At 32.3% G+C, this 20,049-nt stretch overlaps 1 protein-coding gene across 1 annotated transcript in view; it reads right to left on the reverse strand.

Annotated features, from left to right (window-relative positions):
- The window catches only part of RabGGTa (Rab geranylgeranyltransferase subunit alpha), a 45,361-nt gene that overhangs the window by 13,059 nt on the left and 12,253 nt on the right, over positions 1-20,049 (reverse strand). Inside the window, exons 7-8 of the mRNA XM_075355358.1 lie at positions 9,269-9,506; positions 3,770-3,898 (exon numbers count right to left, since the gene is read on the reverse strand). Of these exons, the coding sequence (XP_075211473.1) occupies positions 3,770-3,898; positions 9,269-9,506 (367 nt within the window). The remainder of the gene's footprint in view (positions 1-3,769; positions 3,899-9,268; positions 9,507-20,049) is intronic.

A 20,049-nucleotide genomic window follows, 5' to 3' on the forward strand; every position in this document is an offset into this window, starting at 1 on the left:
GACAAGAATTAAACAAGCACTTATGTGAAGCTTGGAATTGTACAATAGTAAGCCCACAATAAATTGATATAACATACAAATCAATTTTCGGCTAATTTTTCTAGCAGCTGCTTTTTCTCTTTTCTCACTCTTTGGACTTGAGATCGCAAACCCCCACATGCATGCGCACGTGCACACACACACAACTGCACATTTTTTTTTTAATTTGAATCATATGTTTATCTTCCTTTTGCAATTTCGGAAATCGATCACCTTTTTGTTTCATAAACTTATACATACTATTATTTAACAAGCCTGTTGTTTTAGTTTTTTGTCTTTTATGGTAGGCTTAAGTTCACTAATAATTAAAACAATAAAAATACATATCTGATTATTAAATGTAACTACCTTTTCCAAATCAAAAATCAAATAAAAAGAACAGAATTTACACAAATGCCTTTACAGAATTAAAAAATACAGGACAACTAGTTAATATGATTATACACAAGCATTCAGCAACGTAGATTTATGGGTAATTATTTATTTTTAAATTGACCTGGCTGAGTTTGAAAATTACAAGTATACAGCAAACAATAAGCAATATTGTTTCTTAATATGATTCTAAGAAAGCTGATTCATTTCCTGAGTTATAATACTTAGCTTGTCCATGTTTATTTTTACAATAAAATCATGATACTTTATAAACTATCTTCATATGTCACACAACTATAATGTTAGTTAATTTATCATTTAATGTTTATCTGCTGACATAATTATAATACTTATTGAGAATAGGCTTACATTATTATAGCGTTTAGAAATATACCATAACATTTTTGTCAAAGAAATAGTTAAACGTTTATAAAGTATAAACAGAATTAAAAAATATTTAAAAGTAATCCATAATACCACCCAGGAACATAAAATAATAAGTTGTAATTATATGAAAACAATTTGCTTCTGCTTGAAAACTAAATGAATTTTTTCAGTTTGGTTAACAGGCACTAGCTTGAACCACCATAGTTCAAGCTTCAAGATTCATTGTGGCACCTGTAAATCTAAGTAGTTTAAACAATGTAACCATTGAAGTAAAACAATAATAATTATAATAATAAACAAATCTAAAAAATAAAATAAAATGTAATTTTATACCTCAAAATACAAATTTATCTTATAAATAAAATAAGAAATTAAAATATTTTATTTTATATTGGGTTAAATAGATTTTCTAGGTCGTAATTATTTAGGTCGTTATTTCATAATATGAAATAAAATGTTATAAAGAATGTTAAAAAGGAAATTCTTAAATCAGCAGAAGCAAACTTAGGCGGAATAAAGAGAACTGGTAGAAAACTTTGGGTTTCAGACGATATATTGCAGCTGATGGATAAACGTAGAAAATATAAGAATGCTAGTGATGAAGAAAGTAAAAGGAACTATCGGCAATTAAGAAATGCTATAAACAGGAAGTGCAAACTGGCGAAAGAAGAGTGGATTAAAGAAAAGTGTTCAGAAGTGGAAAGAGAAATGAACATTGGTAAAATAGACGGAGCATACAGGAAAGTTAAGGAAAATTTTGGGGTACATAAATTAAAATCTAATGTGTTAAACAAAGATGGTACACCGATATATAATACGAAAGGTAAAGTCGATAGATGGGTGGAATATATTGAAGAGTTATACGGAGGAAATGAATTAGAAAATGGTGTTATAGAGGAAGAAGAGGAAGTTGAGGAGGATGAAATGGGAGAAACAATACTGAGATCTGAATTTAAGAGAGCATTAAAAGATTTAAATGGCAGAAAGGCTCCTGGAATAGACGGAATACCTGTAGAATTACTGCGCAGTGCAGGGGAGGAAGCGATTGATAGATTATACAAACTGGTGTGTAATATTTATGAAAAAGGGGAATTTCCATCAGACTTCAAAAAAAGTGTTATAGTCATGATACCAAAGAAAGCAGGGGCAGATAAACGTGAAGAATACAGAACAATTAGTTTAACTAGTCATGCATCAAAAATCTTAACTAGAATTCTATACAGAAGAATTGAGAGGAGAAGACCAATTTGGTTTCAGGAAAAGTATAGGGACAAGGGAAGCAATTTTAGGCCTCAGATTAATAGTAGAAGGAAGATTAAAGAAAAACAAACCAACATACTTGGCGTTTATAGACCTAGAAAAGGCATTCGATAACGTAGACTGGAATAAAATGTTCAGCATTTAAAAAAATTAGGGTTCAAATACAGAGATAGAAGAACAATTGCTAACATGTACAGGAATCAAACAGCAACAGTAATAATTGAAGAACATAAGAAAGAAGCCGTAATCAGAAAGCGAGTCCGACAAGGATGTTCCCTATCTCCGTTACTTTTTAATCTTTACATGGATCTAGCAGTTAATGATGTTAAAGAACAATTTAGATTCGGAGTAACAGTACAAGGTGAAAAGATAAAGATGCTATGATTTGCTGATGATATAGTAATTCTAGCCGAGAATAAAAAGGATTTAGAAGAAACAATGAACGGCATAGATGAAGTCCTACGCAAGAACTATCACATGAAAATAAACAAGTACAAAACAAAAGTAATGAAATGTAGTAGAAATAACAAAGATGGACCACTGAATGTGAAAATATGGGGAGAAAAGATTAGGGAGGTAGAAGAATTTTGTTATTTGGGAAGTAGAATTACTAAAGGTGGACGAAGCAGGAGCGATATAAAATGCCGAATAGTACAAGCGAAACGAGCCTTCAGTAAGAAATATAATTTGTTTACATCAAAAATTAATTTAAATGTCAGGAAAAGTTTTTTGAAAGTATATGTTTGGAGTGTCGCTTTATATGGAAGTGAAACTTGGACAATCGGAGTATCTGAGAAGAAAAGATTAGAAGCTTTTGAAATGTGGTGCTATAGGAGAATGTTAAAAATCAGATGGGTGGATAAAGTGACAAATGAAGAGGTATTGCGGCAAATAGATGAAGAAAGAAGCATTTGGAAAAATATAGTTAAAAGAAGAGACAGACTTATAGGCCACATACTAAGGCATCCTGGAATAGTCGCTTTAATATTGGAAGGACAGGTAGAAGGAAAAAATTGTGTAGGCAGGCCACGTTTGGAATACGTAAATCAAATTGTTAGGGATGTAGGATGTAGAGGGTATACTGAAATGAAATGACTAGCACTAGATGGGTAATCTTGGAGAGCTGCATCAAACCAGTCAAATGACTGAAGACAAAAAAAAAAATGAAATAAAAAAGGAATAGTTAAATGTTTTTTTTTTTTTTTTTATAATTCAGAACGTTGTGGTATATTGTTTTAAACTAAGCTAGTTAACAAGCCTTGACCAATGTTAGTTCTAGCTGGCCAACTTAACTTGCAATCAGATACAAGTCTAGCTTCACTGTCACAAAGGCAGACTGAAAAGAACACGTAAAATTTGTCCAAGTAATAAAAACTTCTGAAAATGTGCAATTTTAAGTAATTATTCAATTATTATTAACATCATAATATGCATATAGAATCAGATCTTATTTTTATTCCTTAATTTAACATAATAGAATGCATTATTTCTATTAGAAATATTAAAGTTATACTTATAAACAATTATACTTATTATGCCGACCACTGTGGCACGAGTGAAAGCATCTCGGCCTTTCATTTAGAGGTCCCAGGTTCAAATCCTGGTCAGTCATGGCATTTTCATACGCTACAACATCATTCATCTCATCCTCTGCAGCAATACTTAACGGTGGTCCTGGAGGTATATATTAAAAATAAAGATAAATACTTACTGAGATCAGAATAAAAAGTAGTTCTATGAAAATCAGCATCCATCAATTTACCAAGTAGAATCATAGTCTTCTCTTTATATTTTTTTCTATCTATAGCTTGCATCAAATATACTGAAGTTAATAAAGCCCCTGTATAGGAATTAAAACAATCACTATTACACAGCAATTAAAAAAAAAAAATCACTTATAATAAAATTTTTTATAACATTTGTTACATAAAATAAAACCTGTTTCAACACAAAGTAACAATGTTCCAATGTTTCTTGGCCAGTCAGTCACTGCAAATTTTCTTCTGCCTAGCTCACTTAGCTTGTTTTCTATCCTCTTCCAAACTGTACCTAGCAAAATCAATAAGTTCTTTTTCTTTTAAGCTTGCAATGTATCCTTTCTCTTTTACGTTTACTTGATAAAATGTTGTGTCCTTTCTCTGTTAATTTTATTTGGTAAAATGTCATTTAATATTAGATTCAGCTGTAAATATTTATTTACAGAAAATAACACATACTCTCTTTGAAATATGGATCTTCATGCTAAAGTACTTGTCTTCACAATGGTTACAAGTCCTAATGATAATGAATAATAAGGATTTAAGATTACTTTTTTACATTTTTTCATAATATAAAAAAGTTACATAAAATCAAAATATAATTCTCAATTATAATATATACAGTTAAATAAGAAACATTTCTTCAACAAATACATCAAAAGTAAGAAAAACTATTTAATGTTATAAATATGTTACTTTACAATTACTTCAATGCACATATAACATCAGTAGATATATATATATATATATATGTATGTATTTTAAATTCTATTAAAATAAATTTCTTAGTACAGAATATTGAGATACGACATATCTTACCTTAATTTTATCATGAGAGTACTTTCGTGGGGTTTTGTATCACCAGTCATGATTGAATTCAATTAATTAAATTGCATATTACGTAAAGATATTAAAATGTTAAAAATATATTATTACTAAAATAGAACATGCACATGGTGTTACATTACTAGTAATGTAACACCATATTACATCATGTACGTCATTTATTTTAATAATAAAAATATATTATGTTACTAATACTATATTACCGACTAAGTACTTTCATGATAAAATTAAGATATGTTTTCTCTCAATATTCTGTACCATGTGATATATATATATATATATATATTTAATATTAATATAATATATAATAATATATATGAAATATAAACCACCAAAACAAATTAATTATATAAGTTAAACTTACCATATTAATTTCCAATAACCAGTTTTCACGATTTCCCGCATCTTCAGTTGGAAATTGTATATTTTTTACATTAAAACATATTCTTTTAATAATTTGTCATTTAAAAAAAAAAAAAAAATGTTTTCTATAGTGAAACTTTGAATGACATTATAAGTGTACATGTAATTTTGCTGTCCAGAACTGGAATAATTTAATCTTTAAAAGGTAGTATTTTCCTTTGTTCGATTCTTACATCTATTCTTATATACCAGGTGATCATTTGAAAAGCTACCACATTTATATTCAACAGCTATTCATTGTAGGGATGTATACTATTCTTGGAACCTTTTTAAAATTACTTTCAAAGGGGTGGAACCCATCCTTTCTGCTACACCTAACCCCACTCAAAAATCTTAAATGGCAATTATAACATTTAATTACATTAATTGACAATGTGAAAAAAATAATGAATTTTGGTGAAAAGAAAACTAAAATCCATCCACACCTTCACTCAAGTAGGTGCGAAAACCATTTGGGGTGGATAGTACTTTTTTTTAAATTTCAGTCCAATAAAATTAACTCTGATAAACATAATTTTTGTTTCCTAACATGTGATACGTGATTTTAATCTGTTTTTTATGTTGAAGACGAATATGAACTAAGAATCTTTCATCATGCACCATTTTTGAAAAATTTTTAAATTTTAATTAAAGGATTTTTTCATTTTTCAACGTATAGTTAGCATTTTAAGCTACTATAATGTGTTTTGTTAGCTCATTTTTTATTGTTTAACTTTGTTAACATAATTTGTAATCTATAGTAAACGATACTAGAATTAAATCATATCACAGTCATACATTATGACGTCATATCTAATACTGAAGAGTGAGCCTTCATGGACAAGATTAATCATGTCTGTGCAGGTCAAAACATGTAGCTGAAAACATAGCTGTGTTGTTTGTATTAAGCATTGGATTTAGGAATGAATTAATTTTGTTCAGCCTTATTGGTGTCTTAAGTTTATTAAGAATGCAGTGTCATAATGCCTAGAAATTGTGTAAATGATGTGGATGACTTTTGTTATGTATGTAGTGAGTTTACTGTAAACTCAAATAGAAAAACATTACACCTTTAACTAAAAAAGCATATTATTTGTACTTTCAGTTTAAAATTGGTGATCAGGATAAGACGTGGGCTCCTCATATAGTGTGCAATAATTTTTCTACATATTTAATACGATGGCTGAAAGGTACACGGAAGGCTTTGCCATGTAGTGTACCTATGGTTTGGCAGGAACCAAAGGATCATGTAACCGATTGTTACTTTTGTTTAACAAGTGTGTCTGGAATTTCTAAAAAATCTAAGCATACTGTAAAATATCCTTCAATGCAATCTACAATCAGGCCTGTACTTGATTGTGAAATTATTCCAGTTCCTGAGCCACCTGTGAATCTATGTTTTGAAAGCATCGTTGAAGAATCAGCTGTTACTGAAGAAGACAACAATGATTCTGATTTTTAATTATCTTTCAAAAAGCTACATCTTGTATCACAAGGTAAATTAAATGACTTGGTTAGGGATTTAAATTTATCAAAAACTTGAGCTGAACTTTTAGGATGAAGACTGCAAGTTTGGAATTTACTTCAAAAAACATATAGAAATTTCGAGCTTTTGAAGCCGATAAAAAGAACTTTCTCAGTACTTTATTGATGAAAACAGTTTGGTAAGATTGTGAAACATTTTTATTTGGATGTTGTTCATTAAATACTTGAGCAGTTCTTCTAGCAGATTTATTTTGTTGTCCATATGTAAAAATTAGTTTAGTCGTTTCTTCCAGATTGTGAGTCATTTTACTGAAACAAATTTACTAAAGGTAAAAAATTAAAGACCAAATGGTAGAACAATAACACAAACCAAATGCCAGTTTTAACTAAAGAACACAACAATTTAAATAAAACATGATGATGAAATAAACACAATAAATAATTTTTGGCATTAATAACATACATACAATTTGAAAGAAAACAATTTGCAAAATTTACCAGAGAAACTAAGATCTCAATAACTGACAGAAAATAATAATCTTATAACAAGATAATCAATTTTTCAACAAGTTGCCAGCAAAGAAAACCTTATTGGTTTTTTATATGTTTAACTGATGTTATAATACTGTGTTTACGTTTATCTGGTACGTTTATTCAATGCTGGAGAAACCTAAAACCCATATTTTTAATAAGAACGAATGATTTCAGACCTAATGCTTTACATCAGTAATATTGTATCCCAACATAACCCAAAAAATAAAACAACACATTTTTAATCAGAGCTTTAATACCAGGGAACCAATCTTTATTTTATTAGTGCCAAATTACTTGTCACTCAAAGGGCCTTCCAATGAGGTGTCACAAGCTACATCATCTCACTTAAAAAAAAATAAGTTTTCAACCCCTGAAAATTTAAAAAAAAGGGCAAACATTTGTGTTGGTAATTTAAAAAATAATTTTCAGTTTTAATCCACAGATTATGATTATATTTCAAATGGTTTAAGAAGTAATATCACATAATTTTATATTTATTTTTGCTGGACTGAAATTTAAAAAAAGTACTACCCTAAACGGATTTTTGCACCTACTGAGTAAAGGGGTGGGCAGATTTTTATTTTCTTTTCACCGAAGTTCATTATTTTTTCAGGTTGTCAATTAGTATAATTAAATGTTACCATTGCCATTTAAGATTTTTGAGTTGGGTTAGATTTAGCGGAGAGGGTGGGTTCCACCCCTTTGAAAAAGGTATACATGCCTGCAAACAGAAATACAATGGGACTGATAGCTGTTGAATAATCAATGTAGTAACTTTTTAAATGATCACCTGGTATGTGTGTATATATATATATATATATATATATATATATATATGGTTTGTAAAATTAAAACAAAAACATAAAAAAAATAACTTCTTTATTTCTTATTATGCAATCACAGCAAATATGGTGTAATTTGAAGAAATAAATTAATTTCTTCGTACTTTCTAGTACTTCGTCAAATATCTTCCATCATTTATTAAGCAGTTGCAATCTGTCCTGCAGATTTCAGTCACTGCTTGCACCATGTAGTCTGGTATGGATATGATTTCTTTTTATATTAAGGGTCTGAGTTTGTTTAATATCTCAAGATTTATTGATGAACACCCTAGACTTGAGTAAGCCCAGAAAAAAAAATAGTTGAGTGCTATGGAAAAAACATTTTTGAAAATTATGTGTCCTGGGAACACTTCTTGACCACTGTCATGGGATGCCCAGGGTGTGGGCTATTGCCCCATTGTGTTGAACTACTCTGTATTCAAGTTGATCCCATAGCAATGTAGCAAATCCTTACTGTTGCATCAACAACAAGAGTAAGGATAACTGTACTAAACATTTACATTAGTCCTGCTTATATACATTTTAATTCAGTTTTTCTCGATTTTTACTTAATATCAGATCACTAAGATCTCAATATAGCTGGAGTGTTGGTGAAATTGGACTTCCTTTGTAGAATAGAAGTTGCTAAAAATCCTTTCAATGATAAAAAAAGAGGGGGAGTAAGAAATAATACAACAGAAAGGACAAAGAAAAAATTTCAAGCTTAAATAAAATATTCCTTTGTATACAAAGGATCTTACTAATAAACTAGTTTCATACCAACCTTTTCAAATATCTTCCAACATTTCATTTTTATTTTGGAAAAGAAACTCAAACCCCATTTCTGGGAATTTGTCTGAACATAACTTAGTCAAATGACTGCATCATGTCTACAGTCTTTATGTAATGAAATAGTAAAATTCTAGTTCAGTTAAAATTAAAAGAATAGATAAACAGGTCTTTATATAATTATGTGAACATAATTTTTATATTTTTGTTTAGTTCCTGGGACATACTTTTTAAGGAATGATGAAATGTTTATTGCTTTTCTGTCAAATTTTACATAACTAATTACGAAGGCGTTTGAATGTGTAATAAAGCTACCAAACAAATTTAAATATTTGTAATTTTTAAAACTTTTGTAATAACTTCAATGCTATCCTGAATGTTTCTCAAATGTGAATAGAATTTGTTTATACATTGAGTGTTTTATGTTCAGTAATTTTCATGATTAGGGTTGAGTTTGTGAAACTTTCAAGGTTATTAGCTCACATTTTTAAACTTTTTATTACTTTGGGACTTTTGAAAGACTGTAAACATCATTTTATAATAAAATAATTAAATACTAGTTTCACAATGCATTACATTTGCTATCAGGTTCAAACTCAAGCAACTTAGTGCAAGAATCAAGTTGTTGTCGTAAAACAGCAGTCAATCCTGGACTAAACTCAGCCTCAAAGTGGAGTGGTTTTTTATATATTGCAAGTTGATCAGATATTTTCTTAAGTAATACAGTATCTAAGACAGTATTTGTCTGTTTGGACTTTATAGTAATTATAAGCTCTTCATCACTTTCAAATAACTTTTCATTCATTTTACTAACCTGAAAAAAGATAAAAAATTGGTTACAATAATTTTTACTGGTGGTAGGATACATCATAATAATAATAAAACAGACCAGTACTAACTTGATAAATTATCCTTATAAGTAAATGAGATTACAAATAGATAAAATTCTAAAAAATTAAATAGCAATGTATGACTACAAATTGCATTCCCTACAATTTGACAGTTTCATAACACCTATAAACGGTTCCCACATATAACTTGGGTGTAGGTTCATTGCATGCTGTAAGTATTCATTAGTAAGATATTGTTTGATGTCATGTAAAATTCAGAAATTAATAATAATGAAAACATGGGATATGCAATTAAATTAAACAAATTTTAATGCTTTAACTAATATAAAAAAAAGGTACGTACAAAAATCATACGAGGATCAGTCAAATATAAATTGTACTTTTGTCTTCACGGCTTGTGCAAAACATGAGTGGCCTGAACATGGAGGGATATTGACAGTAAAAATGTAGGGAGAGGATCAAGGGTGATGGGTGTGAGGGATGAGGATGCTCTTTGAGATTAGCATCTCTCTGGTCAATAATTCATGATAATAGAGCAAGAGGTTCTATCATTGATTCTACAACGTATTAATGTGAAGTTTCTCATGAAGAAGGGTGCCTTCTAAAATGTTGAGTAGATTGCAAGCGTAATTTAAAAATATGGCATTGGCACATACCCTAGTCTACGATTGCACAAGCAAATTGAAAGAAAACCTAAAGCAACAGAAAATTACATTCACAATATGTGTTCAAGGACAAGTTTGACAGACAACATTCTGTCGACCTCTGACCTCACTGAAGACAATCAGCATCTTATGGTTGATGAAACTGCTTAGGAAGCGAATATCAGCCATGGAAGTGCCCTTTCTATCATCACAAAACACCTTGGTTAGACAAAACCTCTTATGAGGTGAGTTACTAGACTTTTGACTCAAAATCAGAAACAGACCTGACAGGAAATTTGTCAAAGGCTCTGAAATGATTCTGATGAGAAGGAAATAAATTTCGCATCAAACAGTAACATAGGATTATACATGAGTCCACTTCTGAGTTGAAACTGATGAGTATGGAATGGAAGCCCTTGCCCTGTAAGGGCACAAATACCTACATCAAACATTAAAAAATCTCCTGTACTGTTCAGATTTATCTTGCTATGATTTCTTTTTCTGTTTGGCAAAAGGAGGTACTGAGAGGAGATCGATTACAGAGCAACAGCAAAATAGAGACGTTTGTACACAATTAATTCTTGACAAGCCCTAAAACCTTTTATGAAGAAGGAATCCACAACTTCAAAGAAACTATGAAGAAAAGCAATAAATATGTTTTATATTTTTCTTTTGCTAATAAAGTTAACAGAAGGCTGGTTTATATTTAACTGACACTAAATATATAGATCAGTAACCTTACTGCTACTAAACAAACAGAAAGATTAATTTATTTATTATTTAGCAATCAGTTCACAAATCATAGCTGAGAATTCAATCTCTACATATAGACTGATAGAAAACATTCACAAGTAATTCATAGTAAAAAAATAACCACTTGTTAGGAGTATACAGAGCAGTGGAGACTAAATTTAAAATTAGTTTTAAATTTAAAACTCAAACTCTCAAAAATATAAAAACTCAAAAGCTTTACTTTATATCAAATTACACACTAATGGTCAGTATGACATGTCAGTAAGTAACTCTTGCATATTACAACTAGTCTTTAGGTAGGATCTAACAAAAATCTGAAAACAGTAGGCATAGAATTCAAACTACTTAATAAACTTTTGAGATGAGTTACCTAAGTTCGCTAAGGAATACATATTTTAATTTCATTCTTGAAAGATAAGCTACATTCAGTGAAGATTTATTGGCACAGATATTCTATATTATTCAGTATAGTAGCATCAATAATATTGTACTGTTCAGTATATTGAGTATCAGTACACAGATGTTTTTCTACAAAATAATGGAAAAAGTTAATAAAAAATGTAGGTCTGTAAGTGCTTTGTTTTTGAGCTGTGGTTAGCAAGATTTACTTAAAATCTTTGCTCCGAAGGTCAAATAATACCACACTAAAACTCTTTTTAGACACAAATTATAGAGCGAAGTTAGTTATTTTACGTGCAATTTTACATGAGAAACACATTTGGATTACAAACTGTATTTAAAGAAATAGTTTCCAAGTAAACTAGTAAAATAAAAAAGGAGCTTTATGGAATCAAAAAGCATGCTCTTTTCAGTTTACTGTAAATTTACTTTATTAAATAGCCAATAAGCAAGTGTAACGTCAAGACAAAATTTGTAAGGAATTTAATGATGAGAAAATTAAAGTCAGTAAAATCCTTTAAACTCATTATTTAAAGTGAAAGATTTTCTTACATTTTTTGTTGTTTGATTTTCAATAAAAATGGATTTTAAAACATTTTATTTGGTTTTTATTAATTTTAGTATAACATTATTTGATTTTAGGGGCAGAAATCTGGGTGAAATCTTTTACCCTTAATCCTAACAAGCCTAAATTTAGACAATATTTTCACTTAAAATATTACTTTATTTTATAATTAACCGTTTTAGTTTCCAAGATATAAAAATTGGCTGAAAAGTTATTTTCTATTATCAACTATAATTAAAAAATCAGACATTAATTTAAACTGAACACAGACAATACAATGCTATACATCAATACACCAGAGAATTGAACAAAAATTGTTATTGTACAAAAAATCGAGTGTTAAAAAGTACACACATTTACGATTATTTATAAAATATTTTAAAAATGAGAAAATAAAAATACTCACATTAAAAACATGAAATGTAATTTATAACACCCCCAATTAAAACTTAACCTGAAATTTACTGATTCCCAGTAAAAATGAAACTGATTTCAAATCCAATATTTACATAAGTGTAAATGAATTTTTAAGTAAAAGACTAAGGATTCTTCTACATTTAGTTTTCGTATTTTTCAAGTGGGTAATAAAAAAAAGCAGTTGCCTATAAAATCAAAATTTATAATCTTCAACAATTTATAATTTATTCTGTGGTAATTTCAAAACAAAAGTAAATATTAGAGACTACTAAATCTTACTTGAGTGTCATATTGGAATTGAAATCAGGCCTATATTTTATGAGAGTAATTAAAAAAATAAACAATCATTCTACAACTCTTCTAAGTTAGAAAGTGTAAACACGTGGTTGTGCAGAAACTCAATTGGGAGTGACATGTGAAATTGTGTGGGCAATGCTAGAAAGGTAGGGGTGATAGTGAGATGCATTCAAGTACTGAGAAATTTTGGAACCCCTAAAATAGTGGTGTGGGTACTCGTTGGAAAAGCAATTGTCTCCAGAGTGTAACTAGCTATAATGTATCGCCGAGGCTCACTCCCGACAGAAGATATGGCCTCCCAAAGTGGTAGTTTTTCGAAGGCGTCCATGTCGAAGAAAGTAGAAGTAAAGGAGAAAAAAGAGCACGTCAGGGTTCATCAGAAGAAGAGGAACCTTCGCCTGGAAGTTTGGGGAGCCTGACCTATCAGTTGGGGTCAGTCATGATCTCCCTTAAGCAACATATGGGAGCCGGGCTATCCAAGTATATTAACGAACATGAGTAGGAATTTAAAAAAATATACTTGGGGTTGAAGTCGTTGATGGAAATGTCTATAGATGGTATTATAGATGGAAATCAATAGAGCAGAGGATAGTGAAGGTAGTCGTTTAAAGTATAAGGCAGGCGATATATTAAAGGATGAAATTTCCATTATTGGAGAAGAAACACTTGAAGTCAGAAGAAGTAAATATAAAATATACTATGATTCAAGAGCAGTGATGAAAATAAGTATGAACATCATTTTGAAGGCAATTAGGAAGGTTTTACAGCAATCACCTGCATTTTTACTGCCGGCCGGAAGCATTGGTAATTATAACAAAAAGGCATTGTCATATATAACAAAAGACCAGGTAGAGCCGGTTAGAGTATTAACACTCCATGCAGATACACAGGCAAGACAGTTAAGGCCGGGACAAGCGGCAATAAAGAAGGCCACTCCACCTGCGTAGGAGAGCCGCACAGTGATAGTAAAAGCAGTGGGTAAGTCGTAAGCTGAGCTACTCAAAACAATGAAATCTGCGGTAAATAGCGACAAGGCCAATAATGTCATATCCCTCAGAAAAGGTAGGAATGAGGAGTTACATGTCCGCATCCAGGGGGCTCAAAGAGCAGCAGATTTTAGTAGTACGCTCAGGGATTAAGCCGTGGACCTGCAGGTAGACTTAAAAACTAGAGCAGGTAGAAGAACAATAGTGCACATAAGGGACATTGAAATGGATACTCCGGAACAGGAGATACTGGCAGCAATAATGAATAGGACAGGGGATGGTGAAGAGGTTAAAATTACATCCATAAGACCAGGGTATAATGAAACACAGAATGCTACGGTAGTCATGTCCTACAGAGCAGCATGCAGATTGGTTGACCAAAGAATAAAGATAGGATGAGTCAATTGTAGGGCGTATATACGAGAAGATCAAGAAAGGTGTTTTAGATGTTGGAGCATGGGACATCACAGGAGTGAGTGTAACGGCCCAGATAGATTTAACCTTCAATTGTGGGGGCATAGGTCACAAAATTGCGGATTGTAAAGAGCACAGTAGCTGTCTTAATTGCGGGGAAGGGATGTAGTGGTGAGAGATATCAGTGGGAGAATAGCCTGGAGGAATACGGCGAGATCGAAAGGGATAGTGGCAATCAAATCCGACTCGTAATTGCAATATATATTTCGCCTAATTGTGAGTTGAGTGAATTTGCAAGATGCATGGATACCATACAAAGAATAACTACTAGAAATAGGAAGAAATTCATACTCCTGGGGGATTTTAACTGTAAATCAGTGGCTACAGGGTGTACTTACACAAATAGAAGAGGTGAAATATTTACGGACACTATGAGCTCTATTGGCGGTCATTGTGTCAATGACAGTACCCCCACTTATCAGGCGAGAGGGCACTCGTTGGTTCTGGACCTTACAATCCTGGACAAGAGGTGGAGAGGGAAGCAATGGGACTGGCGAGTATTACCTCATGAAATCGCCAGTGATCATTTAGAGACCAGAATTTGTATTGATGATTCGATGTTTGCTACTATAGAAAGACCGTTACCCTGGATGTTTACGGCAGAAGAGATAGAAAGAATAGTTAGTAGGACATCCACGAGGCTCATAAATATGACTGAATTAACACCGCTGGTGCTGACCAATGTAGTCAAACAAGAGATGGAAAGGGAGGAGAGTAGGAGCAGAAAGAGAAGCTCAGCATATTGGTGGTCAAAGCAAATAGAGACCCTAAGAGATAAGTTACAAAAATCCAGGAGAAAGAAACGACTCAGGATCACAGGTGGACAAAAATATGAGGCAGCGACCCTTGTATATATTGAAGATAGACGATCATTAAATAGGGCTATTAGGACAGCAAAGAGAAATTGCTGACGGGTATTGTGAGGAGTTAGATAACGACCCCTGGGGACAGGCGTATAAAATAATTACAAAGAGATTTGGCAGGCGCCTGCCTATTTTAAGTAAATCGCAAGCGGAACAGGAAATTAGCGAGTTATTTCCTTGAACAGAAGAGGTGATTGAGGGAATCATTAATTGTGACAGCAGGAGGTTCACTCTTGGAGAATTAAACGCAGTGGTCGGGCATCTTGGGAATAAAAAGAGCCCCGGATTGGACGGGATTCTTGCGGCGCTCCTAAAGGGTCTAGTTAGGAGAGTCCCATGGGAAATGCTGGTGATTACCAGTCAGGGCCTGGAGAATAGAAATTTCCCGGCATGCTGGAAAGAAGCCACAATTGTATTCCTTCAGAAGGGTCCAAAGGAAAATGGAGATATATCTTACAGACCACTTAGCCTCCTTAATACCTTGGGTAAGGTAGTGGAAAAAATGTTGGCCAGCCGCATCATCAGAGAAGTGGAGGAGGATGTAGGTATTAGCAATAATCAGTTTGGTTTCTGGAAGGGGCGATCCACAATACATGCAATACAAAAAGTAATGGATTGTGCTCTAGAGACAAGGAGAGGAACTTGGAGGACAAGGCATATTCCCTTGTTCATCACATTAGATATTAAAAATGCATTTGGGACCATTAGATGGTCATCAATTATAGAAGCTATGGCTCAGAAGAATATAAGTCCATATCTACAAAGACAAATTAGAGAGTACCTCTCAGACAGAAGGTGTCAGGTGGAAGCACAGGAAGAGATATTAAGATTTGATTTGTATGGCGGGGGTGCCACAGGGCTCAATATTGGGTCCTTTAATATGGGTCCTGGCCTTTGATGGGATATTATAAATGAGGTATCCATGTGGAGTGCAGGTATTGGCTTACGCCGATGATTTGGCGATTACTGTAGAGGGTAAAACTATCAATGAGGTTCAGGAGAAAGCGAATATAACATTAGGGATAATCAGCAGTTGGGTAGCAGAACGTGGTTTAGAGATAGCTATGGATAAAAGCAGATTCTTAATGTTTACAGGGAAAAGACAATTAGAATCTCCGCTCATTACTTTAAATGGACAGGCAGTAGCAGAAGCTCATTCAATTAAATATTTGGGCATTACCCTAGATAAAAGCTGCCGTTTTACGCAACATATCATAAATGTATGCAATAAAGCAGAGATAATGACAAAGAGCCTTGATGTCATTATGTCTAATAAGAGAGCTCCTAGGCCATCAAAGAGGAGAGTTATCGCATCTGCAGTGGTATCATCAATATTGAACGCGGTGCCAGTTTGGTGGCCTTCGGTGGAAATAAAGAGAAATCTTCGCAGACTTACTGGGATGCATAGGAGACTGTTGCTGGGGGTGGTCTCAGCCTACAGAACAGTCTCATATGAGGCGCTATGTGTTCTGTCTGGGATCCCCCTATACACTTAATGGTATTGAGTAGGGTAGAGAGGATGCAGGGGATAGAGGTACAAGAAACAAAAAATAGATTAAGGACGAGCTGGCAAAATAGATGGAGAGTGCAGGGGACCGCCAAACGAACAAAGGATCTAATCCCAGATTTATTTAGATGGTTGGATAGAAGATTCGGAGAGGTCGACTTCTATCTTACTCAGTTCTTTACAGGTCACGGAAATTTTAATGAGTACCTGTGTAGAATTGGAAGAAGGCCGGAACCGGGCTGCATGTATTGTGGGATAGAAGACAGTGCCGAACACACCTTTTTTGAGTGTGGTAAATGGAGAACACTCAGGGCTACCTCAGGAATTGATGGGAAAAGCCCCATAGAAGTATTTAGATATATGATGGTCAACGAGAATAATTGGAGGAAGGTGGCGGACTTCGCAAGGGGGGTTATATCACAGAAGGATGCGGATGAGAGGACACAGGTTTTTAGGGATAGTGATAGGGAAGGGCGGACAGCCGCAGTGGTGAGGGTCGGCATGCTGAGGTGTGCCGGCTTCAAGGATCCACTGGGGACTCCATGGGAAATTAGGTTAGGGAAATAATTGCAAAATTAAATTATATAAAAGAGAAAAGACCCGATACCACGTCAAGACAAATCATGGTATGGCGTGGTGTCAGAAAAGAGGGCAAAAATAAGTACTCAAAAGATCTGACCTAAGGCGAGCCGACCTGCCATGCCGGACATACAGCCGGTAGGTGGGAAGGCTCGTTAGAGTATGGCAGACACTTCCCTGGGAGGCGTAATACCAACCAGTCAGACCGGCCCAGGGGAGTAGAGTATCAAAAAAAAAAAGAAAAAGTACTGAGAAGAAGCAGGAATTCAGTTGTCTTCTTGTAATCATGTAATGGACCTGTATATTGTTACTGGCATTTAATCATTATTTTTCAATACTATTTTTTTATACAGTTTTTCAAAACTACTTTTCTTTCATTAACGGAATTTTTAAATACTTAATCTTCCTAATGCTTCATCCAAGATGCAATCGTAGATTATGAAGAGAAATACCTCTAAAAAGCCAAAGCAAGTGTATAATACATACATACAGCAAACATATTAGATAACATATTACATACAGCAAACTATTAGAAGAAAATCCAGCGATTATACATACAGAAATTCAAGCTTGTTAGCAGACCTTTGTGGAGTATCTGTCCATATTGTGCATAAAGTGATTACAAAATCACATAAACTGGGAGAAAATGAGAATTTTAGTATGCCGGGAAAAACTTATAATAGAATGAATATGAAAGTTAACACTTGCAACTTCCAAAGATACGAATTACAAAATTTCATATATAAAACAAAAAGCCCTGCCTACATTGAAAAAGTTATTATTCATTTTAAAAACCAAACACTCATCTCTCCAGATGAATTGAAATCACAAAACTCTAAGGAAAATTGTGAGAAGTATCGGTTTTAAATAGAAGAAAAATGAAAATAACAGGAAATGTTTAGTACGAAATGAGTAAATTATCTAAATAAAATGAGCATTTACAGATGGGAAGGAAGACTAATAATTTTTTCAGATGAATCTTATATTCATTTGACACACGGAAAATGTTATGGTTAGACCATAAACATAAGGCTATAAAACACCTGTATCCAAAGAATCAAAGCTGATATTGGTTCATGCTGGCAGTGAAGCAAGAGAAGTTCAAAATGCTCTTTTAATTTTTAGACTGGGCCAAAAAAAAGGAGAATATAAGAATAACATGAATGCCAATAATTACGAAAAATGGCTGAGATAAAACTAATCCCAAATCTTCCATGTTGATCGGTTCTGTTAATTGATAATAGTTGGTACCACAACGTAAAGTTACACATGGTGCCAAATTCAAACAGCAAAAATCCTGAACTGTTATGAGCGGCTTCAAGATAGAAATATTCCGTGTTCAGTAGATATGTTAAAAACAGAACTGCACGAATTAGTGTGAATTGCCTTGATACGAAGAGTACTACTTCATAAAATACTGCAGGATCACAGTCACAACATAATAAGGCAACATCCCTACCAACCTGAAATTAACCCAATTGAGTTGATTTGAACAAAAATAAAAATTCAAATACTGAACGAAAATGTCTCTAGTTAGAAAAATATGAATAATATAAAAGAAATTGCTAAGAAAAAATTTTCTGAACTGCCAGTGGAATATTGGAAGCTATGTTGGGAACACACACTAAAAATAGAAAAATATTATTATGAATACAGATCACGTTGCTGACATCCAAACTGAAAGGTTTACAGTTTGCGTTGATCACAGTGACAATGGCAATGAAAGCAGTGATGAGAGTGCCAATGAATCAGTCATCGAACAAGTATGATACAGATGATGCAAGATCTGATGATATGGGTGGGATTAAGTTGCTTGATTAAAAAACCCTTATCTATCCTAATTAACTATCTCTTTCTGTTAATTAAATAAATTAAAAAAAACTTGTAAAGAATAAATGAAATTTCAAAAAGTAATAAAAATTGTAACTGTAAGCAAAAAAAAATAAAAATTAAATATTTTAGCAAACAAATTGAAAAAAAAAATTAACAGATTAAACAAACAATAAATATAAAAAAAGGGAAATGGTAAGATGTTATGTATCTGTGAGCATTCAGTGTGCTTTTTTTTTCTTTTTGTTGGGTAAAGAACGCTTTGGCATTATCATCGCCCAGAATAAAATTTTATAGAAAAAATAAATAAATAGCTAAGAAAGACTAGAACTACCTTAAAAACTAAAAAAAATAAACAAAAACTTACAACTAATATCAGAACTAAAATCTCTTTTTTAAAAAGACATTTAAAACTGATATCACAGCCGTGAAACTAAAATTAAAAATAAGCTAAAACTAAAAACCTAAAATTTAACAAAACTAAAAAGAATTTAATAAAGTCCATGAGGGGTTAAAGGGCCCAACTTGGACAATGGAAGACATTAACATATACTAAAACTAGGTTAAAAATTAAAATATTAAAAAGCTAAAACCTACAGCTACTAACACATATAAAATATCACTAAAATATTAAATATAATTACAATCACAGATAAAAAACTTAAAAATAACTAAGTACTATAAATATAAACATATATATATATATATATATATATATATATATATATATATATATATATATAAAACTAAAATAAATTTAATGAACTCTGAGAGGAGTGTAAGAAGGCTTGTTCTTGGTCAACAGAAGAAAATAAAAATTTAAAACTAAACAACAGTAAAGAAAAAAACACTATTAAAAAATATGTAAAATACTAATAGTTATAAGAAATAAAAAAAACCTGGTCTAAAACTTATTTGTCATTGCCCAGGATTTGATGAATTTTGCTGGGCAATTTAAATTTATGATGCAAGGCCACATAACAAATGCAATCCACAAGGATGTGGCACAGTCAAGCGACAGTTGTATCATATGCACATTGGTGCATTTACTTTTGACATTAGATAACCGTGTGTGAGTCTGGTATGGCCTAGCCACAATCAACAAAGGACTACTTCCTCTCAACGGAGTTTTCTGAAAGACAAGTCCCATGGCAACATAGTATTTTTAATGCATTGGAGATTATTACCCACT

Source organism: Lycorma delicatula, chromosome 2 (assembly GCF_047948215.1).
Source record: "Lycorma delicatula isolate Av1 chromosome 2, ASM4794821v1, whole genome shotgun sequence".
Taxonomy (NCBI): domain Eukaryota; kingdom Metazoa; phylum Arthropoda; class Insecta; order Hemiptera; family Fulgoridae; genus Lycorma; species Lycorma delicatula.